Consider the following 19,093-nt stretch of genomic DNA (forward strand, 5'->3'; position numbering starts at 1 on the left):
CCTGGAGGGACTGGTGACTGGTCAGGGTTGTTCCTAATTGTGGAGGGGACTGGAGACAGGATAGGGTAGACGGTGCTGATAGTCTTGGGACTTTTATTAGAAGGTCGGGCAGGGAATATTTTTTGCTTTTTCTTCGTATCACCGGTATCTAGTGGCTGGCACATCATAAGCACTTATTAAATGCTTGTTGGTTGGCTGATTCTGAGATATACCTTGCTCCAAAAATGGAATGAGCTATCCTTGGGGGAAGGAAAGGACAGGCTGGCTGGAAGGGATCTCAGGCCATCTAGTCTCAAAGGCTCAGAGAGGGTGACTCACCCAAAGTTACAGAAGGTAAACGGTGACAGAGTTAGGAGTTGAATCCAGGTCCACTGACTCAACATCTGGGCTTTTTCCACTGTCAAACATTTATTAAGCACCTACTGTGTTCATGCAAGGCAACTGATCTCCTCCTGATTTTCTGATGAGACTGGTTCCTTCCAGCTCAAAGATTTTGTGATTTTGTTCTTACCCAAGGGGACAGCTAAGACCCCCTGGATACTATGCAGCTAAGTGAGTGGATAGAGTGCAGGACCGAGAATCAGGAAGACCTGAGTTCAAATTCTGCCTAGGAGGACACTTACTAGCTCCCTGACCAAGGCACTTAACCTTTCTGCCTCAGTTTCCATAACTGTAAGTGGGGATAATAACAGCACTCATCTCCCAGGGTTGTACTTAGCTAAGTGTCCGGCACATAGTAGGTGCTTAATGCTTGTCCTCTTTTTTCTTCACTTAGTCCTGCCCAGGGGAAATTAATCCTTCAGAATCAGATCCCAACCTTCTCAGTACCAGTTTTGCCCATCCACAATGGGGATAGGGAGTCTCCAGGAGGTTGACTCTGGCACAGATGCCTTGTCATGCTCCCCCACCTACCACTTTTAAACTCTGGGCCTTTTCCCCAAGGATCTTAGGGCTATGGAAGACAAAGGCTGCGTGGTGGGGGTGGGGGAAGGTGCACAAGAGCCCTGAGTCACTCTCTTCAATCTTTACCCGTAGTGCAGAGGCCCAAAAGGATAGGGAGTTGGGGGGGGGGGGGGCCTGGGAAGGCAGGGCCTTCCTTTCCTGAAGATTTCATTATTCATCTACAGAGATCTGGTTTCTGGGTATCAGTTTCAACAAGTTGGTCCTGACTCATGAGTAGGGAGCTGAGGCCTGAGTCCTGATATCCCGGGGAGACTCCTCCCTTACTCCAAGATCACCCTTAGACCAACAGTGGTCTACTCAGACCCCCTGGCATCTTGTCTGCTAGGCTTCAGCCACAGTGTGGGCACAGACAGGCCCAGGTTCATTAGCTAATTAGTGCCTCAGCTCTCTGGGGAAGAGGGGGAGGGGCGAGCTGGGTCTGGGTAACGTTATCCTCAGGCATAGGAGAGGCCAGGAGATGGAGATCAAAGGAGGCAGAACCCTGGAGCCCCAGGCTCCCAGTCTCTGGCGCCCTGGCTTGGTCTCCTGAGTGTCCCCAGGCGGTGCGTGTAGGGGGAGGCCCATTCCCCAGCCGGCTGTGAGCACTGCGGGGCCCACGTGCCCCCAGGTCGGGAGTTAGGCCTGAGTACTCCTTCCTCCACACCTCCCCCCCTCAGAGCAGAAGCGGTGGGGGAGGGCTGTGACTCAGAGAGACTGGAGGTGAGGGAGGATATGACTCCCGCTGGGGCTCGAATTCCCAGCTGAGCGCACGCAAACAATGAGACACCCCTTCCTCCACCTCGGGCCCTGGGGCCGAGGCAGTGCTTCCCCCTCTGCTAGACCCCGGGCCCCAGGGACCTCTTTTCCCACCCGTGGGGTCACCATAGAGTGGCGATGTAAAGGGGCCGAGGGGCTGATTATGTCCATCACCTCCCCAGCCCGTAGAGCCGGCCGCTCCTCTCCGAGTCTGGCAAGGCGAGGCTCTCGCTTCGCACCTCTTGCTTCCAGGGCTAGCCGGGACGGGCCCAGGCTTGCCGGGCCTCAATTCCTCCCTCACCCCAAGACCTGCTGGAGATCTGGGCAGGAAGAGGGCGGGCCTCGGGCCGCACCGTCTATGCCCTGGAGTCAGATCCCCTTAGCCCAAGCAGGTCCGGGGTTGTGGGCTCCCACTGTTTGTCCACCAGGCTGCAGGAAGCATGCAGACCCTCGGGAAGGGAAAGGGGATGGGCTAGGATTCCCCAGGCAGAGGTCGGGGCCACGGAGCAGTTCCCTGCCTCCTCCCCTCGGGCCCGGGGATTTTCCGCCAGCCCGCCCCTTTCCCTGGAGTTGGGGGGGGGGGGTTACTCACTACCCAGGGGCCGACGAGACCCTTCCTGACCCCCTTCTGTTCCTTCCCTCCTCAGCCCAGCACAGGGAATGACAAAGAGTGCAGGGCAGACGCTGGGGGGTCCTGGTCCCTCGTAAGCCGCCCCCACATCTTATCTTTAAAGGGGCTCATCACCCTCACCCTCGGCGGCAATGGGTTCACTGGGCTAGGGAGGAGGGAGGCTGGAGGAAGCATTTGTAGTTGCTGTTTTGGTTCTGGGTCCGGATCTTAGGGTGCATCCCGGAGATCGTCCAGGCCCCTGGTCTCCCTGAACCAATATCTGGGTGGAGGAAGCACATTGAGATCTGAGGTCAAAGCTAGGGCAGCTGTTCTGTGGAGGGAGGGTGTGTAACTGGGTCCTTTTCTGGCAGTCCTGTAGACACTGGATGGGGAAAGATGTCCTAGGTCAGGACCGGACCTCAGAGTTCTCTGGCCTTGAATTGGAGGCTTTGGAGCTTGGGGACCGAAGACTTGACTCTGTTTTGGAAGAGGGGTGCTGGTATGACCTTCCACTCTCCCCCTCCCCTACTCTTCCATCTGGCTTCCCCATAGCACCTGAAAGCGTCTCTCCCCTCGGGTTTCTTGGTATGGAGGGGGAGGTGGGGTGGCTGTGAGACCCACTGGGCACCCGGTGCCCCCTGGTGGAAGGCGAAGCTGTAGGACATAGCTTTAACTTGTTTCAGGAGGTGAGAGAGCCTGGAGAGTGAGGTAGCCCAGCCTCACACCCTAGGAAAAGTCCAATTTGGATCTAGGGAATGCCCGCCCTGCTCTGGTGGGGACTCTGAAAACCTTCTTGTCTCTTATACCTGTCCCTCCCCCTTTATCCCGGGCCTTTCTTTGTCCTTTTCGCCCACCCCTAACACTGTCCTTGGCTGGCCCCCCTATCGCAGTCTCTCCAGCTTCTCCCTTCTGAGAAGGACCCCATCCTTGGCAGTGAGGGAGTCAGGTCTCCTGGGGTTGGGCCGAGTTCAAAGGCAGAGCGGTGACCCCAGGGGGCCTGGCTGGGCCTGGGGGGCGGGAGCGTGCAGTACAATGGCAGGAAGCGGGGGCAGCAGCATTGTCCGCAGCCCTGGCGGCGGCGCAGACGCTGGCTTCTCTATCCTTGCCATGGGGACAGGCCATGGAGTCTCGGGCCGGCGCAGTCCAGGGCTGTCCTCACCTCTGCTTCCCCAGGCCAGGGACACAGGGGGCTGCAAACACCAGGTAGGAGAAGGGGGCGGCACTGCTCCTGGGCCTGCCACTGCTTCCTTATCTACTCCCCACCCTGGACCTCCTCTAGGTCTAATCTCAACTCCTAACTACCTGGGGTTGCCGAATTGAGGAGGGAAAGAAACTGCCTTTCATACACTATATGCCAAAGTACCTGGGCCCCTAGGGGCTGAGATCTAATGACTTGTGAAGGAAGATCTCCAAGCGCCTCGGATCTGGATCAGGGTGGGAATTGGGCTCAGCCATCTACTGGGGGCAGGGCAGTAGAATGGACCTGGGTGGTGAAGAGAACTTAGGCGGTGGACAGCTTTGTCAGAACATCCTGTCTTTTGTCAGGATGTGGCCACAAGAGGACTCGGCCTCTCCCGGTGTTGTTTCTTCCCCGTCCCTGCCCACCCCACCCCCTGCCCCACGGGGAAGCCTTTCCTTGGGCTGAATGGGAGCCAAGATCTTTGTGGGCCTGGGAGATCAGGAGTGCCCAAGGAAGTATGAGTGTGTTTGCCAGTGTGAGAGGGTCTGTGTCTATGAAAGAGTAGATGGGCTTGGCCGCTATGTACATGGGTGTAACCTGGGAAAGCTGACTTCCCTCTACCCTCTCATCATGCTTTTCCCTCCTCCTGAGCCATAACTCTTTCCCCACTTTGCTGCTCTCAGTTTCTATGCAGTGGGTCAGCTCAGTGACCTTTGCCCTGGAGAGTCCCTAGAACCAAGGTCATCCTTTCTAAGGTCATTTTCTATCTGCTCTGTATGTTGTTTCCCCACTAGATGGTAAACTCTTTGAGGGCCGGGTACTTTTTTTTTCCCTTTTGCCTAGTGTGGTTAAGGGTTTAGTATAAGTAAATGCTTATTGATCTCATCATCGTCATCTCTCCCTGGGAATATTCCCAGCACCCCCACCCCCATACCCCTTCCCCACAGTAGGGGTCTAGTGGTTACTGTGGATTCTCACTCTGGTTTAGTCTCAGCTTCCCTTGGGGCTGGAGAAGAAGTGGTCAGAAGTTTTATCTGTCTTCAGGCTCCAGGGACTGGGAGGTCTGTGTAGGTCTTTGTGATCCCTGCTCCTGGGCTGGTGTGGGGCCCTTGGCCACTGGCCATCCCTGGTGGCCCTTTGTTTCTCTTGTTTGTTCCACTTACAGGCTTTGTGGCTCTTCTAGGGTCAGGGACCGAAGTTCAGCTGGCTTCGATGCTCTCTCCTCTCCCCTCTCCCGCCTCCTTCCCCTGGGACACAGAGGTCTCTAAGTAATCAGCCAAGATTGGATTGTGTGTGTGTGTGTGTGTGTGGTGTGTGTATCTCTGTGTGTGTGTAAGGAGTGCACTCCAGATACCCTCCTCCTACTTGCCAGGCTTTTCTGCCTCGGCCTCAGAGCAGCTGTGCCCAGATGTGCACTCCTTCTGACCCCTAGCAGGGGACTAATGCCATTCAGAGTTCAGTGACCCCTGGTGCTCTGTGGTCTGGGGAGAAAACTTGGCTTCCACTTTGTGAAATCAAGAGTTTCCACCCAAGGGTTTGGGTTTCAGTAAATGGCCCTCTCCCAGTGTTCCCTGACCTTACCCCCCCAGCTCTCCAGCAGGGGTTCTTAACCCTTTTTTGTGTATTGTGGATCAATCTGATGAAGTGTATGTATTTCTTTTCTGAGAATTATGTTTTTAAAAATATATATTTATTTAGTTTTCAACATTCAGTTTTGTAAGATTTTGAGTTCCAAATTTTTTCTCCCTTCCCTCCACCGTCCCCAAGACAGCAAGCAATCTGATATAGGTTATACATTACAATCATTAAACATTCCCACAGAGAATTATGTTTTTAAATGGATATAAGAAAAAATATAGGACTATCAGTGAAACCAATTATATTGTTAGCAAAATATTTAAAAAGGCAAGTTCACAGACCTCCAGGTTAAGAATGTCTGTCCTCCATCTTCCCAGGCCAGGAGCCCTGCAGAGGGACTTTATAACCTGGGGGAGGCCGGGCATCTCTCTTGCCCTCCTAGGTGTGTAAGCCAGGAAGTAGGAGCCAGGTTGGGGAGGCGGTGTAGAAAAAGATGCCTCTTGGGATTACAGTGGTGAATAGCAACATATACAGTTCTGTGGATGCAGATGGACCTTGATTTACAAAGCAGGTAAAATGGAAGCTCCTTGAGGACAGGGATAGTTTCATTTTTGCTTTTTTATCCCCAGTGCCTAGTCAAGTGCTCGGCACATAGTAGGTACCTAATAAATGCTTACTGATGGATTGGTTTCCCTGGGAAGTAACTGGAAAAATGGCATTTTAAGCAATTGTTGGTGCAGTAGGAAGAACCCTTGGCTGGGAGGAGAGACCAGGCTCTCAGTGTCCCACCCCCCACGTCCTAACCTTAGGGTCTCCCCATTAATTCTGCTTTCCACAGCTGCTGCTTGGAATGTAGCCATCTGGCCAGTGGGGAATGCTTCACTTATGGTAACCATGTCCTGAGCTCCGAGCCTGGGTGCCTGGCCTGAATTTTACAAATGTTTGTTGATGGACTGGACTAGATGTTTCCATTCTATGAGTCTGAATTTGGGGTCTGCAGTGGGAAAGGCCTTGGATTTGAGATTCTGGTTCTTTCTCCAGCTCTAACTTTCTGTGATATATACAAATACACAGACATATATACATGCGTGCACACTTATGGGTGTACATGTGTATTTATTTATTTTTCCTTTTAAATTTATTTTTTGTTTACAACATTCAATTCCACAAGTTTTTGAGTTCCAAATTTTCTCCCTCTCCCTCTCCTCCCCCCTCTCCACCCAAGACGGCATGTAATCCAGTGTAGGTTCTACATACATATATTTTTATAAAGTATAAACTTAAATTGTGAGGTCCAGGTCAATGGAAATTAGACCAGTAAATAATATAACACCAAATGGATGCTGTAGACAATCATTTATTTTGACAAACAAACATTTATTAAGCACCTATCATGTGCAAAATCCCCTTAAAATAAAACATGGTCCCTGCCCTCTAGGGCCTTGTGGTTTGGTAAGGAGTAAGGGAGGTAGAGGAAAGGGGAGATCAGAGGAGTCACCAAGGAAGTGGGCCTTGAAGGGAGGCAGAGGAAAGGGGAGATCAGAGGAGTCACCAAGGAAGTGGGCCTTGAAGGGAGGCAGAGGAAAGGGGAGATCAGAGGAGTCACCAAGGATGACATCCCAGAGGAAATGGACCTTGATGTTAGGCAAGCTTAAAAATGCACTAAGACTTTTGGTACAAAATTTATGGGTATGTATGTGCATGGGCACACATGTAAATTTTTTTTTATTTGGGGGAGATGCCTGTCTCTATGATACTCTTCATGTAGGAGCTCCTCCGATGAAGAAACTCCCTCTAACAATGCAGATCTACAACTGAGTCTTAGAAAGTTGCCTGGAATGGTGAGAGATTTAGTGGTTTCCAAGTGTCCAGGGAAGGACTTGGCCCTAGGCCTTTCTGGTTCTGGACAGGCTCTCTGCTGCCCAGTGCTCACTGCCTCCCAGGGTGGGGCCTTGCCAGATTTTCTTAAGGATGGGTCACTGGTATTGCTGGGTCTCTGTCCAGCATTCTGGGCTCTGGTCATTGGAGAGAGGAGGGAAGAGACCAGGCCAGGCAGGGTCACCTGGAGTTCACCTTTACGTATTCTTCCTTCCCTCCCTCCCTTCTTTCCTCCCTGCTGCCTGGGGTTGATTTCCTCACAAGCAGACCCCTGCTGAATACAGGACAGTGAATAGTGTCCTCCTGGTCGTGCCCACAGCCTGCTCCAGGCTTCAAGGCCCACTTCCTTGGTGCCTCTTCTGAGGTCCCCTTTCCTCTCTCTTCCTTCGTCTTTACCAGACCATAAGGCCCTAGAGGGCATTATTTATACCATCTGCTTGATCCTGTTATTTACTGGTCTAATTATCATTGGCCAGGGCCTTGATTTAAGTTATTCGGTGTTCGCTCTCTCTCTCTCTCTCTCTCTCTCTCTCTCTCTCTCTCTCTCTCTCTCTCTCTCTCTCTCTCTCACTCACTCTTCTCTCTCTCTCTTTCTCTCTCTCACACACACACACACACACACACAATGTCTCAGTCTTGTTGCAGTTTTAAACTATTAAAGCTTAAGACACCCTGTAAGCATGTGTGTATATCTGTATGTATTATGTGCACATGTATGTGTTTTCATATATATACACACACATACATATATATTCACGGTATATAGGCATGTACACATGTGTGTCTGCTATGTCTGTGTATATGTACATAGGTTTAGTATATAAAGTAAATGTGTCTGTATATATGTGTATATGAAATGTGATCTCTGTGTATGTGTCTGTATGTGTATGTCTGGCCTCTTCAGCTAGATTGGGAGATCCTAGTGGGCAGAGGTCATAGTGGGAAAACTGGGTACAGTGGACAGAATGCCATACTTGGAAAGGCAATGAGGAAACTGAGGCAAACAGGGTGAAGTGACTTGCCCAGGATCACACAGATCATTAAGTGTCTTGGGCAGTAAATGTCTTGTCTCCAGGCACTGTGCGCTATCCATGGCTCCACCCAGCTGTCCGTATGAATGTTAGCTAGATTGTTATTAGCATCCTGGTCATGGACAAGTTAATTAACCTTTGCAAGCCTCAATTTTTTTCAGTGGAAGATGGGTATAATAATGGGTGTCGTGATGCTCAAATGAGATATTGTGCACCTCTCCAAACATGTAAATGTCAGCTATGATTATGTGGTAGGCCCCCCCCCCCCTCCCCCGTGCATAGTCAGCAAGTAACTAATGGGATTTCTTCTGGGCATGGACTGTTTGGGTTTCGTGCTTATACTAGGTACTTAACTAGTGCTTGTTGAATTGTAACTTCAATCAACAAACTTTTTTTTAAGCACCTACTAATGACCCCTGCCCCTAGGAGTTTTATGCTTTATAAGGGAAGGCACATAAGTAAACACAAAGTCATTTTTTGGGGTGGGGAGCCTAGTCACTGGTAGGGGTGAGAGTCTACAAAAAGCCTCTTGTAGGGGCACAGGTGAAGCTGGGCTTTGAAGGCTTGAGCCAGAGCATCTGGGAGGCTGAGTTGGGGAGGCAGTACATTCCTTATAGACTTGGGAGAGAGAGATAAGATGCAGTGAGTGTCATGTATGGGGAAATGCATGGAGGACAGAGTCCATGAAGTAGAGTGAAGGATGGTGATACAATAATTCATCTGGGAAGGTTGGCTGGAGCAAGATTTCTTTCAGTGCCAAATTGGGGGGAGGGAGGAGTGGGTTCTATTTGATCCTGGAGGTAGTAGGGAGCCATTGGTTCTTCTAGAGGAGGGGGGTGACATGGCCACACCTGTACCTTAGGAGTCTCACTTTGACAGGATGGATCAACGAATCCAACAATTTTAAGTGCTTACTATGTGCCAAGCGCCTGCTCTAAGTGCTGGAGATACAGAAAGAGGCCAAAGATAGTCCCTGCCCTCAAGGAGCTTATGGTCTGATGGGTGGGTCTGAAAGGGTGCAGTGAGACCAATCCTCAAATTGTGGAAATATTGCAGGTAAGAGGGGAGGAGGGCATGATCCAGGGTGGTAGTCTTGTGAGGGGAGGGGAGGGAATATCGATGAAAGACATGGAGGGAGAATTGATAAAACTTATCAACTAAATGGGGATGGGGGGTGAGGTAGAGGAAGCCTCAAGAGCCATCGAATGGCTATGAAACCAGAGTGACCCAGAGGATGGTAACCTCCTTCACGGACATTGGGAAATTCAAAAGAGGAATGGTTTGGGGGAAAATGGGACATAATTGAGTGTAAGATGTCTATGGAACATCCTGTAGGAAATGTCCAACAAATGGGCTATTGGTGATGTGAGGCTGGAGTTCAGGAGAGAGACCACAGCAGGACAGCAAGGCCATAGAGAGGCTAGTGGATCCTCTGGTCTCTGATTGGATCCCAGAGTTCAGAGGGGAAAGAAGATGGCCCCAAACTGAGGTCTGGGATAGACCAGAGATTGTGGTGATACATGGATGTTGAATGAACACACATGACTGAGGAGCGGCCAGACAGGAGGCTGACCAAGGGGGCAGTGACACCAGCATGCATTGAGGGGAGGGGTGGTCCTTGTCATCGATGATAATAGCAATAGCTAACATTTCTATAGTGCCTACTCTGTGCTAGGCACTGTGCTAAGGACTTTATTATCTCATTGCATCCTCGAAACAAGTCTGGGAGGAAGGTGCTGTTATTATCCCCATTTCACAGGTGAAGAAATTGAGGCAAACAGGTTAAATGACTTGGCCAGGATTGCATAGCTAGTAAGTATCTGAGCTTGGATTTGAACTCAGGTCTTCCTGACTCTAGGGACACTGCATAGAGTGCCAGCCCTCGAGTCAGGAAAACTCATCTTCCTGAGTTTAAGTCCGGCCTCAGATATTTACTAGCTATGTGAAGCTGTGCCACTTCACCCTATCTGCCTCAGTTTCCTCATCTGTAAAATGAGCTGGAGAAGAAAACAGCGAACCAGTCCACTATCTCTGCCAAGAAAACTCCAAACGGATCGTGATGAGTCTCAGACACTTCTGAACAACAACGAAAAGCCCTTAACTCTAGGGTCTAAGGACTGAGGATAGGCCGTCTGATTTGGCAATTAAGGCGTTGTTAATTGGAGAGCAGTTTCAGTTGAGGGATGAGGTCGAAGGCCGGATTGCAAGGGGTTAAGAGCACAAGGAGGAAGTGGAAGCATCTGATTCTAGCCAGCTTTTTCTAGGACTTTGGCTAGAAAAGGGAGAAGAGATGTAGGACAATAACCGAAGAGGCTGATAGCATCTGGTGAGCATTTTTGTTGTTGGTTTGTCCTAGGCTGGGAGAGGGGTGGGTTTGTTCGTAGGGCAGAGTAGGACTGGTAGATGGAGAAAGATTGAAGACTAGACTGAAGCGGGGATGATTTTAGGGGCAATCTGCTGGTGAAGGGCGGAAGCTGGAGGGTACAAGCTGGGGTGTTGGTCAGGGAGAGAACCAGGGGGTGATGAAGGGGCTTTGAGGTAAAGAGAAGGGAGAAATGGGGGCTCTCACCTCTTTTCTCAATACAATAGGAGACTGGGTACTCTGGTGAGAGGGAGGGGAAGTGGGTGGGGTGAAGGCTGGGGGAAAGAACAGAAAATTGGGCTTTCACCTAGAAGTCAAGTGCTTACTGTGATAAGCAAGGGGCAGGTAGGTGGTGCAGTGGATAGAGCTCTGGGCCTGGAGTCAGGAGGACCTGAGTTCAACTCAGGCTTCAGACACTTACTAACTGGGTGACCCTGGGCAAGTCGCTTCACCCTGTTTGCCTCAGTTTCCTCACCTGTAAGCTAGAGACGGAAATGGCAAACCACTGCAGTATCTTTGCTGAGAAAACCCCAAATGGCGTCTCAAAGAGTCTGAACTGCTGCAGTGTGGTAAGTGCTTGGAGATACAAAGGGTCCCTGCTCTCAAGGAGCTCACATTCTAATGGGAAGATAACTTGTCAACAGAATGTATGTACAAGAGATAGGAGATGCCTGGGAAGTAATCCCCGGGAAGATACTGGAGACTGGGAAAAGCTTCTGGAAGCAAGTAGGACCTTAGCTGAGACTTGAAGGAGCCAGGAGGGATGGAGAGAGCTGGAGGTCTGGGGATAGGTCGGTGAAAAGGGAGGGGAATGAGAGGAATGGGCCAGGTCAGTGTCACTGGATGGAATAGTGCATGGGGGAGTAAAGCATAAGGAGGAGGCCAGGTTATGAAGAGCCAAACAGAGGGGGCAGCTAGGTGGGAACACCAGCCCTGGAGTCAGGAAGACCTGACCTCTGGACATTTACTAGCTGTGTGACCTTGGGCAAGTCCCTTAACCTTCTTTGCCCCTCCTCCCATAAAAAAAGCCAGACAGAGGAATTTATATTTGAGCTGCAAGGCAATAGGAGATAACTGGAATTGATCACTGTGGCCGCTAATGTGGGAAGAGACTTGAGGCAGTCAGACCAGCCACCTGACCGCTTCTAATAGGCATAAGATGTGGAGAATCTGGGCGGAGGGCATTTCCGGGGATCATCCCTCTAGAGCAGCCAGGTGGCATGGTAGATAGATTGAGAAAGACCTGAGTTTGGATCAAGTCTGTGGGACGGTAGGCACATCTCTGAATCTCAGTCTGCCTCAGTTTCTCCATCTGTAAAATGGGGAGAATAACCTACCTTTCAGGGTTGTTGTGGAGATCAAATGTGATAATACATAAAATGCTTTGGAAAACTTAAGAGGCTATGGAAATGCTAGGTAGCTATTAGGACAGGAAGGGACCCCAAGGTCACCTAGGCCTTCATTGAATGATCAGATAGGAACATGAGGCCCAGGCAGGTTGTCTTGTAAATGGCAGCTTTGGTGTTCATTCTGTTACTCCATCGCTAAGAAAGTCTCTTCTCCCATGAGGAACCACAGTGTACTTCGCCCGTTTTTATCCTATATTATTTCATATTGTAATTATCTCTGGGTTTTATCTTCCTACCAGACTGTAAACTCTACAAAAGCAAGGACTGTGTCTTACCTAAACTTTGTGTCTCTCCCTGTGCTTGATAAACAATGATTGGCTAGAATGGAATTCTATCCTCCACGCTCTCACTTTCTGCACCTGGGGCTGGGCTGCCCACGGTGTGCCTGGTTAATCATAGTAGGTGAGCTTGGAGAGGAGATGAGTCAGAGGAACTGGAGAGTGTATATTCCTTCAAATATTTGAAGTATTGCTGAAGGGAAGAGGGTTTGGAGAGGTTGTAATCCATCCTGGGGGCCCTTAGCAACCGGCAAATTTAGGCTTTTTTTTTTTTTTTTTTTTTTTTAGGAAAAACTTCCTAACTGAGTTTTCCCAAAGGAGAATGGGATGCCTGGGAAGGGTGAAGGCTCCCCTCCATTGGTGGCCTCCAAGAGGAGCCTGGAAGCCCACTTGCTGGATAGGTTGTAGAGCAGACTCTGGTTTAGGAATGGAATGGAATTGAACGGTCACTGAGGGACTGGCCTTCTAGCTTTGATACTTTGTTATGGAGAGAGGTCTGGGCAGATGCCCTCTGTGTGGCTGCCTCTGCCTGAGGCCTGTGCTTCTCGCCTCTAGGTATGCCACCACGCGGACTGTCAGCAGCTCCACCGCCGTGGGCCCCTCAACCTGTGCGAGGTGTGTGACGGCAAGTTCCACAGCACCATGCACTTTGACGGGCACATCCGCTTCGACCTGCCCCCCCAAGGTGAGCTGGGCCCGGGACTTGGGGGATGGGAGAGGGGGCTTCATGGTAGCCGGCGACACCATTAAGTCAGAGGGCCTATCCTTTCTAATCGAAGACTTCTTCTTACTTGGATCCTCCTCTCACACTGTTCCAGGAAGGGGTTCAACATCTGAAGACCCTGCTTTGGATCATGGTGTTGGAGGGGCCAGGACTAACCAGAAGTCATCAGCTGAGGGTGGGAAGCAGTGGAGAGAGAGGCCCCAGTCTGGGGCTATCTCAGGACCTGGGTTCGAAGTATCATGGAGTAGCGATTAGATGACTGGAATTGGAGTCTTCATACCCAAGCTGCTTGACTCTGGTCAAATCACTTACCTTCTCTGGGCCTGTTTCCTCATAAAAGGAATGGATTCATTGGTGTAGAGGTCCATTCCAGCTCAAAAATCTATGACCCTATCATATGCTACTTACTCCTTGGACAGTTTTGGTCTGATCACTTCCCCTAAATGGGCCTCATTTTCCCCATTTGTAAAATGACTAACATGGATTAGGGCACAGCTAAGGCTCTTTTCTTTGAGTCATACAATGTTCTGAACTCCAACGTTGTCCCAGATGAGCCAAGGAGGAAAGGAATTCTTCTGGTTTGGACAACACATTTTAAAAACATTTCTTAATATTGTATTTTTTCCCAATTAAATGTAAAAACAATTTTTAACATTTTAAAAAATTTTGAGTTTCAAATTTTCTCCTTCCCCCTTATTAAGAAAGCAAGTAATTTGATATAGGTTATACATGTGCAGTCATGCAAAACATATTTGCAGATTAGTCATGTTGTGAAAGAAAACACAGATTAAAAAAAGAAAAAGACATTTTTTAGAAGTATGCTTTATTCTGCATTCAGATGCCATCAGTTCTTTCTCTGGAGGTGGATAGCATTTCTCATCATGAATCTTTTGGAATTATCTTGGATCATTGTATTGCTGAGAATAGCTAAGTCATTGTACTGAGTACAGTGTCCTGGTTCTGCTCACTCCACTTTGCATCAGTTCATGTAAGTCTTTCCAAGTTTTTCTGAGAGCGTCCTGCCTGTCATTTCTTACAGCACGATAGTATTCCATTACAAGCACATACCACAACTTGTTCAGCCGTTTCCCAATTGATGGGTATCCCCTCAGTTTTGAATCTTTGCCACCACAGTAAGAGCTGCTATAAATATTTTTGTACCTTTTACCTTTTTAAAAATCTCTTTGGAATACAGACCTAGTAGTGCTATTGCTGGGTCAAAGGGTATGCACAGTTTTATAGCCTTTTAGCCATAGTTCCAAATTGCTCTCCAGAATGGTTGGATCAGTTCACAGCTCCACCAACAATGCACTAGTGTTCCAATTTTCCCACATCCCCTCCAACATTTGTCATTTTCCTTTTCTGTCATATCAGCCAATCTGATAGGTGTGAGGCGATACCTCAAGGTCATTTTACTTTGCACTTCCCTAATCAATAGTGATTTAGAGCATTTTTTTCATATGACTAGAGATAATATTGATTACTTCATCCTAAAACTGGACAGCACATTTTTAGAAAGATAAAGGATAAACCAGAGAGCATCCTGAGGAGAGCACCCAGGAGGGGGAAAGGCCTGGAATCTTTATCCTGTTAGGATATGATGGAAGGAACTGGGGATGTCTAGAAGAGAAGAAGACTTGGGGGTGAGAGTGGGTGTGGGGGACATGTCAGCTGTCTTTTCGTGTTTGAAGAACTAGCATTTGGAAGACTTGTTCTCCTTGGCCTCTGGGGCAGGATCAGGAGGAGTGAGTGGGGTGGAGCTGCATGGGACAGAACACTGGTTCTGGACTCAGATGACCTGGGTTCAGATCCCACCCAGATCTCTTTGATGGGCAAGCTCTCCTACCTTCCTGACTCTATTTCTTCCTCTGTGAATGAGGACGTTGGACTTCCCTGCTCCAAATCGATAATCCTAGGACCCTTTGGAGGTTGAATGAAAGAAAAACTTCCTATTAATGTCGTGGAAAGAGGAGGCCTGGGTGGCACGTGCTTCTCCGTTGCTGGAAGCCTCAGCAAAGGTTGAGTGACCACTTTTCCGGCGTGTTGTAGAGAGAATTAGGAGTGGATGTGGCGCAAGAGCCCCAGGCTTTTTCCATTAAGACACCCAGAAGTCAATGCCCCTCCTCACTGTCTGTGCAAGGCTGAACACAAGGGCATCTTGTCTGAGAGGCAGCTGTGTGTCTGAGCAGCCTGGGAGTCAGGAAAACCTGAGTTCAGATCCAGCCACAGACATTTTACTGGCTGTATGACCCTGGGTAAGTCACCTAACTGCTGTCTGCCACAGTTTCGTCTTCTGTGAGATGGACACAACAGCAACACCCACCTCCTAGGGTAGGATCGAAGGAGACCATCATCTCAATGAGCTTAGCACAGTGCCCGGCACATAGTAGGTGCCAGATAAATGTTAGCCTGGACCTGGAGTCGGGATGACCTGGGTTCAAATACTACCTCAGGCACTTAACAGCTGGGTGACCCTGGGCAAGTTTCCTCATCTGGAAATCGGGGAAAATAATATCTGTCTCCTCTTAGTTGTGGGGATCAAATGAGATAATGTATTTTGTGAACATTAAAGGACTTTGGAAATGCCAGCAATTCTCAGCAATGCAATGATCCAAGACAATTCCAAAAGACTCATGGGAGAGGGAGTCATAACCCCTCCCCCTCTCCTTCTCCCTCCCCCTCTTCTCCCTCCCCCTCCTCCTCTCCTCCCCCTCTCCTCTCCCTCCCCCTCCTCCTCTCCTCCCCCTCCTCCTCTCCTCCCCCTCCCCCTCTTCTCCCTCTCCCTTCCCCTCTCCTCCCCCTCCCCATCTCCCTCCCCCTCTCCCTCTCCCTCCTCTGCCCAAAGGAAGGTACACGTCCATGGCTGAAGGCTTCCAGTTTACCGGCTAGATTTTTTTTCTCAAAAACCAAGCCTTAAACCCAGTTCACTGTGGAGCTCATAGCCTGGACAATAGGTCCCTGCCCTCCCAGCACAGAGTGAATGTAAATACCAAATAGTAACTGTTTCTCTTTTGGCCAGGAACCCTGAGAGTCTTCCCCTCCCAGTTTGATTTTTTTTTTTTTGAGTTTTGATTAAAGGGGCCATCCCTTGGTTAACTTCTTAAAGAGGCCTCTTCACTGAATGGGCGATACCTCCCTCAAAATGAGAGCCTGAAAAGACCTTAGCGTGAAAGGGCCAGGGTCTCCCAATGCATCCTGGGCCATCTCCAGTCGTCCTGGTGAATATCGGGCCACTGGACCCAGGTGGCTCTGGAGGGAAAGTGAGGCTGATGACCTTGTCCAGGCTCCCCCTAATCAAAGTCACCTCCAAGTCATGTCATCATCTCCTCTTTGAGAATGAAGGACAAACACAACAAAAAGACTCATGACGGAAAATGCTATCCACATCCGGAGAAAGAACTGTGGAGTTCGAAGCATGCTGTTTTCCCTTTTTTTCCTTTCTCATGGTTCTCCCCTTTTGTTTTGATTCTTCTTTCACAACATGACTAATGTGGAAATATGTTTAACATGATCGTACATGTATAGTCTATATCAGATAGCTTGCTGTCTTGGGGGGGGAAGGAAGGGAGGGAAGGAGAAAATTTGGAACTCAAAATCTTATAAAAGTAAATGTTTAAAGCTGTCTACATGTAATTGGAAAAAAAAATACTATTAAGTAAAAAAAAGGAAATGTCAGATATTATAATTATTATGGGGTAGAGACTCGGGGTCCTGAGATTAGCCGCAAACTTTCAGCCGCCCGTGACCAGGGTAGAAAGGAAGGAGTTCACCTTTTCCTGTTTCTCCTTCTTTCTTCCTCAGGCTCTGTCCTGGCCCGGAACGTCTCCACAAGGTCATGCCCGCCCCGAACCAGTCCAGCCTCAGACCTGGAAGAGGAAGATGAAGGGTTAATGGACAGCAAAGGGTAGGCGGGGTGAGGGAGGGTGGGGGACAGCCTCCCCAGGCCTAGACAGAAGCCTAGATTCCAGGAACCCTGGCCTCAGCTGCTGATTCTGCCTCTAAGGTGCATGGGGCAGGTTTCTTCTTTAGCCCCAGGGAAAATGCATGATGGTTTTTGGAGGAGAAAGTCTCCCCTGACCTGGGAGAGTGGGGGGAGGAAGAGGCAGCTCTCCCAGGCCCTAGTCTCTCACCTGCAGCTGCTCAGCCAGCAGAGAATAGGAAGTGTGGACCAAGGGAAGCAGTTGGAATTTCAGATCTGCTGCTCACCAAGATTTTAGAGCAGAAGGGGCCCCAAGCCCTGCTTTTTATATATGAGGTTAAATGAAAGTCAGTGACCTACCCAAGGCACACAGCCAGCAGAACGCACTACCCGTGGCCCCATTAGGCGAATCACCTCAGTGCTCTGGGACTCAGTTTCCTCATCTGTCAAGTGAGAGGTTTGGAATAAGATACTCCTTGCAGCTGCAAATCCTCTGGTGCTGGGATGCCTACTTTAAGTTGGGTGTGATTCCTCCATTAGCCACTAGAGGGTGTGCCTGCCACGCAAGCCAGCTCCTGGCTTTGCTCTCCCCTGGGCACTTGGATGGGTGGATGGGACAGGAAGGGAGTTTCAGGGGTCCAGGGCTCTGGGGCTGGCTCTTCCTTCCCTTCATTCTCCAGGCCTCTTGGGAGAGCCTTCCTGCCTGACCTCTGCCCTTACCCCATTTTCTGTCCCACAGAGAGCGGAAGGGTTCAGGTCTGAAGCTGGCCAAGAAGAAAGCTCGGAGGAGGCACACGGATGTAAGGAGCCCCTCTTAGTGGCTGGGGGAGACTCAGTGCCGCTGGGCATCAGACTCCCTTTCTCTGGGGGCCATAGCCCTTTGCTCCAATCCTGCAGCCTGGGAATTCCCTACACCTACTTGTCCATCCATTCATAAACATGTGTCTCCTTTCCCCCTTTCCTTCAGGCCTGTAGGGGGAATGCATCTGGCCCCAGGGTGAAGCAGGGTCTGTCTCTGCTGTGGCTGGGCTATAAATGTGGGAAGGAGGGATGGTTTGGGGAGGTGAGATTTGGCACAGATGACTCCGTGTAGAGTCATAATGAGGGTGAGGCCATCAGGGCTATGCTGCAGGGTGGGGAAATGCCAACAGCACAGTCTAGAAATTAATCTCCTTCCCTGCCTCACCCCACTGCCTTTGGCTGGCACGACCTTATTGGAAGCCCCTTCTGCATGTTAGTCCTTTGTGTCGCCTCCTAGTGGCCATTGACCCTACAGCAGCTTCCAGTCTTTAAGCAGCTGAGAAATCTTGTACATCCCAGGACCAGGCTCTTCTCCCTATGTAATTCACAAGCCAGCTCCCTATCCCAGGCACAAGAATTTGCCCGGGTATCCTCTAGCTCCGTGTTTTCCCTGCTAGGACCCCAGCAAGGAGTGCTTCACCCTGAAATTCGACCTGAATGTGGACATCGAGACAGAGATTGTCCCTGCTATGAAGAAGAAATCTTTGGGGTAGGGCCCTGGTGTGGCCTTCTGTGTCTGGGAGGTTGCCACCGGGTGCTTGCGTGGTCATCTTTGTGAGCCTGGCTCTTTCCTCGTCCTGCTGAATTTAGTAGTCTTCTGAATTGGAAAAAAGAGATTCTCAAGTGCCAAGCACTGGGTTAGATGCTGAGGCTACAGAAATGGTGGTGGGGGTTCAGGGGAAAGGATTGGGGCAGTTTCCAAGGGACCGGAGCACGTCACATGGAAAGGGCTTTGAGTGCCTGCTCGGCTCCATGGGAAACGTTCCGATCCATGATGGCTGTGGACTGCAGCATGATGGTACCATAACAAGTGCCCTGATGCTAGAGGAAGGGGACCTGGGTTCAAATCCCACCTCTTAAGCTTACTATCTTTGTGATCCTGGGCAAGACCCTTCAGCTGTCTATGCTATGGGATCCTCATCTATAAAATTGGGATGGGTTGTATTGGATGCCTTTCCTACCAGTTCTGAATCTGCAATCCTGTGGCCTTTGAACCTGTTGAAAGGGGGCTGGGGGGAGGTGTGGGTTTAAGGTTCAGGGCCGGGAGTGGGGTATTGGGCATTGAGGTCAGGGCCAATAACATGCGGTTCCCTTGTGGCAGGGAAGTGTTGCTGCCCGTGTTTGAGAGAAAAGGCATTGAGCTCAGCAAAGTGGACATCTACCTAGACCAGTCCAACACACCCCTCTCCCTCCATTTTGAGGCCTACAGGTTTGGGGGGCACTACCTGAGGGTCAAAGGTGAGCAGAGGGCTTGGCGCTGGGGTGGGGCTGTGTGGGCAGAGGCTTCCCTTGGCTGGCAGCTGGGCCTATGATCATGTTAATATTCTTCCTTCTACCTGAGGTTTGAGGAATAAGGAGATGGGGGAGCAGAGAGAAAGACAAGAGGAGAGGGGAGAGGAGGCCAG

At 50.0% G+C, this 19,093-nt stretch overlaps 1 protein-coding gene across 7 annotated transcripts in view; it reads left to right on the forward strand.

The window, feature by feature from the left end:
* PLEKHG5 (pleckstrin homology and RhoGEF domain containing G5) overlaps window positions 1-19,093 on the forward strand; it is a 113,321-nt gene that overhangs the window by 74,735 nt on the left and 19,493 nt on the right. For 3 of the 7 annotated variants that reach the window (XM_036744339.1, XM_036744334.1, XM_036744338.1), the window contains 6 exons: window positions 12,580-12,709; window positions 12,843-12,923; window positions 16,550-16,652; window positions 17,407-17,467; window positions 18,086-18,177; window positions 18,790-18,926. In XM_036744339.1, coding sequence (XP_036600234.1) covers window positions 12,580-12,709; window positions 12,843-12,923; window positions 16,550-16,652; window positions 17,407-17,467; window positions 18,086-18,177; window positions 18,790-18,926 — 604 coding nt within the window. Of the gene's footprint in view, window positions 1-10,275; window positions 10,302-10,885; window positions 10,907-12,579; window positions 12,710-12,842; window positions 12,924-16,549; window positions 16,653-17,406; window positions 17,468-18,085; window positions 18,178-18,789; window positions 18,927-19,093 lie in introns of those variants that run through there. The other 4 variants (XM_036744333.1, XM_036744340.1, XM_036744335.1 and 1 more) reach the window with 3 other exon arrangements.

The sequence above is a fragment of the Trichosurus vulpecula genome, chromosome 2 (genome assembly GCF_011100635.1).
Source record: "Trichosurus vulpecula isolate mTriVul1 chromosome 2, mTriVul1.pri, whole genome shotgun sequence".
Lineage (NCBI taxonomy): Eukaryota > Metazoa > Chordata > Mammalia > Diprotodontia > Phalangeridae > Trichosurus > Trichosurus vulpecula.